This window comes from Nilaparvata lugens, unplaced genomic scaffold (assembly GCF_014356525.2).
Source record: "Nilaparvata lugens isolate BPH unplaced genomic scaffold, ASM1435652v1 scaffold6411, whole genome shotgun sequence".
Taxonomy (NCBI): domain Eukaryota; kingdom Metazoa; phylum Arthropoda; class Insecta; order Hemiptera; family Delphacidae; genus Nilaparvata; species Nilaparvata lugens.
Window position 1 is genome coordinate 1,374 of NW_024092166.1, and position 7,885 is coordinate 9,258.

The following is a 7,885-nucleotide window of genomic DNA, read 5'->3' on the forward strand; positions in this document are numbered from 1 at the left end:
TGATTGACATGCTAATCAATGCACTCTTACTAATACTCCCCCAAATATTTGGTACACATTTAAACTCGTTTCCCACGAAACATTTATTACAAGCTTTTTTGTTCAGCTTGCCAAGTTAATGTACAGCCATAGCTAAATTTCAACCAAATTCAAATGGCGACCCAGGAAAGGGAGTTTTCATCGAAAATTTGAAGATTTCCCAAATACGGCAGATTCTCAGCCATAACTATGAGTTCGCTGTGAAAACTGATCACCAAATTTGTTGCATACAGATACAAATAATGTGATGTTGCATACTGGAGGCTACAGGAAAACCTCCAAACCTTCCAAATTCTGCTCCCCGGCATCCCTGGGCTCTACCAAATATTTGGGAGACATTCAAATTTGATTCCCACAAAAAATGTATTACAAGCTTTTTTGTTCAGCTCGTCAAGATAAGTGTATATTCATAGCTAAATTTCAACAAAATCCAAATAGCGACCCATAAAAGGGAGCTTTCATCGAAAACTGTGTGTGTGTGTGTGTGTGTGTGTGTATGTTTGTGTGTGTATGAGTGTATGTATGTCTGTGTACACAATATCTCATCTCCCAATTAACAGAATAACTTTAAATTTGAAACTCAAGGTCCTTACACTATAAGGATCCGACATAAACAATTTTCGATCAAATGCAATTTAAGATGGTGGCTAAAATGGCAACAATTTCGTCAAAACCAGGGTTTCCACAATTTTCTCGAAAACGGCTTCAACGATTTTGATCAAATTCATACCTAAAATAGTCATTGATAAGCTCTATCAACTGCCACAAGTCCTATTTCTGTAAAAATTCCATGAGCTCCGCCTCATCTATGCAAATTTTGTTTGTAGATTTCGAATTATTAGGCTTCAGAAACAATTTAAACGAGAAATTTTAAATGGAAAAGATTGAGTATGAAAATCTCTACAATTAATGTCTAGTAACTTTTTCTCCTAAAATTAAAAATAAAATTCGAGAAAATGTGATTTTTCAAATGCAAACTTAATGAGAGAGGCAACTTTTACTTCTATTGAATCATTCACTGGAAGGGCTAGCAGAATTGATCTCGTCAGCTGATCAATTTTAAATTGTATTTTTGAAAACTCGACTCTTATGCTGGGGACACATGAGGCGGTTTTTGCCGAAATTTTCATAATGGCAAGGAAATTTGTGTGAGTGCGCCCGACCAGATTTCTTTAATAATATACTTTAATCTAATGCGCATATTCGAAGTGGCCATACAATCAAAGTTATTTGAATATTTTATTTCTGCTCTGCACTTCCAAAGTGGGTCGGGCCTCAATGTAGAAAATAAACTCATGTGTGATTTTCCTTGCGTCATGGTTTAGATATTAATTTTTTAATTGGCTGCTCCTCTGTTCCCCTTTGTCCGTCACATTGATGGCATGATAGAATAGGTTTCCAAGTTTCCAATTTTTTGTTTATGGGCAATTAAATTTAATTTTGAGAGAGTAAGAATGAATTTGATATGATTTTTCAATATGACAATTAATTTGACCTTAATATCGGCACACACATAAAATATAAAAAGAACAGAGAAAAGAATTTTCAATACTATGTCTTGTCCTACTAGGGGTCCTCTGATCGGGAGGAAGTGTGGTTGTTTCACCTATCAAGATTTTAGTTAAATCATACTCTTGAATCTTGATGCAATCAATTTGCATGAAAACGTTTTATTGGCAGATTGACTGTGACATGTTTGTTACATCAGATATGAGTAAGAAAATAGTTCCTTCTTTTAAAGGAGGCTCTATTACACATCAAATCGATGGTACATAGACCCTCCTTACATCATGCCTCCTTACAAATACTGAATGTGGAAATAAAAATATTGAATTACAAATTCCTCTCCTTCCGGATATTTTTTTTTCTTTCAAAATGCAATGGAGCAAAGTAATATTGGGCAGTAAGTAATCCACATCAATGCCGTAGTCTATGGCGAAAAGTCCTTCCTGGTCTAAGGAGTGATACATCACTAAATAAACATTCACCATCAGGGATGGTGTTATGCATCAGTAGACTAAGCGCCAAAACGAAAAGTTTCAGAAATGAAGGTTTTGTTAGAAGTCGTCTCTAAAATCATGGGCACCACCAATTTTCTTCTTTATTCTTGTACACATGTAATAAAATATCAGCTGTCATGAGATATGGTTATTATTCTGTTTTTTCTTATCACTGACTATGTAATCGAGAAACATGTCGTTTAGTCTAGTTTTGCTTAACTAAATATCCTCTTAAGCCAGTTTTGCAAAACTAGACCAAGCATAATTTAGGAGTTAGACGAACAGAAAACAATTCTTTAGCTGTACATATTTATTGTATCAACAGTATAAAACATAAACTTGATATAAGGTTACAACTGAGATCAAGTTTTCACATAATAAAGTAGGTAGCCGTTTTGAGTGATTGCGCAGTGTTGTAACACTGAATACAGTGGAACTTTGATAATTGGAATTTCAAGGTAAATCAAAAAACTCTTACAAAATAAATTAAAACAAGAATAATAAAAATAATATGTACAAAATCTAGTATCACTATCCTTCTATATTTTTTTTAATTTGAAAAAATAAAATTATTAAGTCATAAAATGACACTTCTAGTACCTGTCATCGTTTAGACTTGCTAATCAAGGACTCATCAATAATCTCCCTTCAAGAAGTACCTAAGAACTTTTCAAAATATGAAAAATATAGTGTCAATAGAAGTTAATTTATATTTTCTAGATAACTACTTTTTTAATAAAAATGTTTATCTAGAATTGAAATACATAGATTAAGCAGTTCATTTTATCATGAATACTAGGCTATAGGATTTACAAGGGAAATACCAATAATTTATTCAAATTATCCAAGTTCCACTGTATCTGTTTCACTGAAGTATCCAATATCTATTCTTGTTCTTCAGTTTCAAAATCTAAAGGGCCATTAAAACCTTCGATGTCATCATCTATTTCATCACTTGAGAAGAGATTTCTGTATACATTCCTGGCATCAGCAGGTATAAATTTCAATGAATTCTTGCTTAAATATTTTCTTCACCTACTCTAGCAAAACAGTTACAATCACATAAATATTGTCGAAATTCCTTCACGTCATGTAATTTTCCACGCTGGTTAATGTATTCTTTATTTTGAATACAATGTCTCTTCCTTTGCTGGCGATTTTGTTCTGGATACTTCCTTCACCGTCCTTTTTTGGGTATTCCAGTAGATGAATTTTCTGGAGCGGTACAAGCATTGTCCTCATTGTCAGGGTCTTCAATTTGTGCAGGGTCTTCATTTTTTTTCAAACATCTTTATTGCCCATAAAAACTTGGTCTATTTTATTTTCATTAGATTGTTTTTCTGGTTTATCGGCTTCTGATGACGGTGAAGAAAATAGTGGAGTTGGAGTTAACAAAGATTGAGGCGATTCGAAATCTACAGGAACCAACTCAGTGTACTCCTCTTGGCTCTTATCCTGGTCATCAAAGCAATTGACTAAGAATACATCCGTTGATGAAAAATTAATGCCTACAGAGCTTGAAGTATTGACATCAGGTGGCTGATAGTCACTATCACACCTTTTGGTATAAAGTCCCACATCTTCTGCGATTTCTTCGTCGTGTGTACAATCTCCATTGATTTTTTCTTGAGTGATTACATTTTCAAGTGAACTTATATTGTCAAACCAGTTCTGCTCCAGATTGGATTCGTTTTCCTGCAACAAATGAAAACCGTCTATATCAGCTATTTATTTACTACAGTAGACTACAATAATTATTGTGTTGTAATTTGGATAGACCCACAGTTGATGAAATTAATTCTGTTTACCATCATCTGGAATCCAGAACTAATGCAAAGTTATTTTAATGAAAATTCATCAAATAAGAAAAAATATTTTTAATAATACTCACCGGTATTTAACATATGTATTGAAAGAATGCCTCTATTTCACAGTGTGCATTGGAGATTAGATTGAATAAGAATTAGCGGCTGTATTGAGATAAGGAAAGTAAAATTAACACACTTATTTTCAACTTAATCGCATCAGAGCACTGTGAAATAGCTGCCTCTATATGATGCATCAGTGGAACACCAAATCTTGTGTTTTAATACGCCTACAGAATTTTTGGTACTTGTTTTGTACAAATTTTACACACAACAACAATACTAGTGCAATATTACATTCCTTGTATGATAATAATGCAATTTATTGTTCATTGTAGGGAGATAGATTCACTTGTTTACCTTTTTTTTAAACCTAGAATCAAGTGTGTATTAATGAGCCTGAGTGTTTTCCAAAACTACAACATATTGAACAGGCCATTTTAAAATGAATAATAATGCACCTACAAGCAGCAATAATTAACATCAATGCAAAATAGGTCTGTACAGTTTATGAACAATAAAATAATTATTATAATGATCAACAGTGGGCACAGGCATAGTTTTATTCAGTAGGTATATAACCAAACCTTACACAGGTAAGGTTATTATTAAAGTTATAATCATCAAACAAATAAATTTATTATAGTCTACGGTAGTTAAGTTAATTTGTGGAGTGATCCGTGGTCTAGTGGATAGAGTGCCTGCGTAGCAGCATAGAGATCCCGGGTTCAAACCCTCTCAATACCAAAAGTTTTTTAACCAGATCACTCCCGTGTTATCGGTTGGGCCCGTTAAATTGTCGGTCCCGGCTGAAGTATGACAGTCGTAAGGTCCATTGACGGCTTAAATTATATATTCAGGCGGTGGGACCTTCCCGCAAGGGACTCCCCACCAACAAAAGCCATAAGAATTTACTTTAGTTAATTTGTACATGTCATTAACTTAAATCAACAAATAATTAGCACATGAGTAGCCTACTTATGAAATTATAAAATAATTAATAAGATGTCAAATGACTGTGATGCTTACCTCTGGAAGAGCATTGGTTTTTGCCAGTTCTACAATATTATTCCTTGTTCTTGAACTAAAATGATTGTGGTCCATTATTCAAATAGGTATCAACCTACTTATAATTCAATAGTGGGCATACAAAGTAAGTTCTTTGGTACAATTATCAACAATAAAACGTTTAACAAGAACAGCAGACACGCATGCAATTGACTAGTAATACCAAAGACCTTAAAGATGCATAGACTCACATGCAGCGCTAGTGTCGTACTTGGAATTGAAATCCGCCATTGAGGGGACAACCCATAAGATTATTACATACCAATTCCACCAATGCCTTTGTGATCTATAGTATTACAAATATATTTATATATCTCGTGCTAAAATACCCCAATGGCGGCCTTCAATTTCAAGTAAGAGCTATCATTGGGAAGGCATAGGCATTGTGGGTCTATATCTCTTTAAGGTCTTTGAGTAATACTGGTCATCGGAATTTGGCTTTTTTTGTTTTGTATGCAAACCGTTGCTAGGAGACCGATGGCAATTTTTTCATAGATAGGTAACAGCTTTTACCACCAGAATGTGCCACTATCTCAATTTTTTATTTGGCGCTTGGTCTAGTGATGCATAGCACCGTCCAGTTAAGCTGTGTTTTCGTAACAGGCAGAAGCAGAATACAGTAACTATATTACCCACAGTATGGCCATTGGAAGTTTTTTTCCCGCCGCCGCCATGAAGATTCCAAATATTTGAATTTTACAATGGAGCTTATAGGCGATTATAAGTAAAATCGCTTGCCTTTACTCATTAAAGCATATTTTTGTGATTATTAACTCCGATATAATTTCTTTAATGTTTTTTCTATATTCCTAATATAGTTTTGGAACTTGAAATAGTGATTCGTAGATAATAGCGAGTGAAAATGAAAGGTAGGTAACGTAACCTAAAAACTGAATCTCCAAAAAACTATTGAAATATGTCATGATATTGTAATAAATTTTGTTCCATTGACAGAGAATAATGAAGTTCTCATAACTATTTGTAGAAATATGATGGAATTCTCATCACAATTCAAATTCAAATTCAATTCGTTTATTTCCACTTGGCATACAATACATGTACATATTTATATTTGATATTCAACAAAATAAGAATAGATTCCATAACATTCAAATATTTTGTTTTATTAGTTGACAGCCAATAAGTCTGACGAAAATATTGTAAACACATTGAATATAAATATTGGATATTGGATATAGACTATGGAAAAGCCAATTGTTCTACCCATAGTTCAACTTAATGATTTAAATAAACATGTAAGCAATTCAAAAAGAAAACACGTAACCCATAACCATTATTATTCATATTTAGTGATATTTCAAATCTTAAGCTCGTGGTGATGCAACTCTAAATCCATATTTTATCAATAACTATTGAACAATTATTAAATATATTATGGACAGGGTACTCAGTACTGAAGAGAATCAATAATAGAAGTCAAGACGTACTAATTAATCAGCACTTAATCACTGTTAAAAATTTCATAAAATGTTATATTTAATTGAGCCGCAATACATATTTTGAAATTGGATTATCTGAAGTTCGGTCCAATAAATTGTATGAGGAAATACAATAAAATTGAAATTCATCTTTCTGCATACGGTATTTATCTAGATTACTGGTTCCCAATAAGTTGTCCGCAAAAGCTCTAGAAGTGGTCTGTGATGAGTCCGAAGGAAGGAAAATTAATGTTTGAAGCTTTATTAGTGTTTTTAAAATTTTCTTTTTTGCCTATATTAAAGTATAATCAATTTCCCTTCGAAAATAATATATCAAACTCATCTTGAGTTCAAAATATGTTTAAAATCGGTAAAATAAGTGATAAGTTCCAAATTTCCAATGCTATAAGATAGGACTTGAAAGTTTGTTTGGAATCTTAATGGCGGATTTGTACCATGTGACCGAGCTAACCAATCAGATGCGTGACAGTCAATGGCCATACTGTGGGTAATATAGTTACTGTAAAGCAGAATCGATTGCAGCGCACCCAAGCGGGCAGAAACAGTAACACTCAAAGAACTAGTTCTTTGATATGAATTTTGCTTTATGTGTTATGGGTAATGAACTTTTTGGGTTGTCCAAGAGGTAATTCTAAAATCATTATTGGATATTTAATTCAATAAAGTGAATTAATGGCTTTTTAAAACTCGGATAACTTCTGCACAATAAATTAGTTACTTCAATTCTTTATTTTATGCTTTATAGGCATGTCAATCAAAGAGTTAACTTTTCATTTCCTATGCTAAGGGTAAATTTGAAGTAACTGATTGTATTTCATTATCAATAAGATATTTATCATTTTATTAACTAGTAGCATTCCATTATTAATAAGATATTAATATAATTATTCTATTAACTAGAATCAATTGCCTTCAAAAAGTCAATGCTTGTTCTTTGAATCACATCGTGTATAGGTAGGCCTACCTTCTTGTATGAGTACCGTATTCAACTTCAAAGGCCCATTAAAACTCTATCGAAAAAAATCAAATTAATAGATAAGTGCTTTACTTCTAGCATTTTTGGAATCTACGGGTTATATTACACCAAGGGAAATCAATATTGTAAACGTTTTTTAGGCAATTTTATTTTAGCAGTCCCCTTTTTGATCATTGGATAGGTACGGTCCCGGCTGATATACATAAAATATAAGAATCGTGAGGCCCATTGACTGCCTAAATCAATATGCCTTCTCAGGCAAGGTTCAATTAGGGACTCCTCACCAGTAAAAGCTATACGAATAATAAAAATTATTATTATAGATTAACACATATGACATGTACAAAGTGTATTCAAACAGACGAACTAATCCTAATAATTATTGTTGAGATACCCGTATATCTTGCTAGAATAAACAGGTCCTGTTACGGTACTTTAAATAACACAGAGCCTATTTTAAAATGGATAAATATTTAT

General features: G+C 32.9%; 1 protein-coding gene across 1 annotated transcript; it reads right to left on the reverse strand.

Moving 5' to 3' along the window:
* Positions 1 to 3,458: 3,458 nt before the first annotated feature.
* On the reverse strand, positions 3,459 to 5,062 carry LOC120356293 (the record flags this gene model as incomplete). Its single annotated transcript, XM_039445210.1, has 2 exons — positions 4,934 to 5,062; positions 3,459 to 3,734 (listed from the first exon to the last, which is right to left on the reverse strand). Coding segments are annotated over exons 1-2 (351 nt in total), but the record flags the coding sequence as incomplete, so codon positions are not given.
* Positions 5,063 to 7,885: the final 2,823 nt, after the last annotated feature.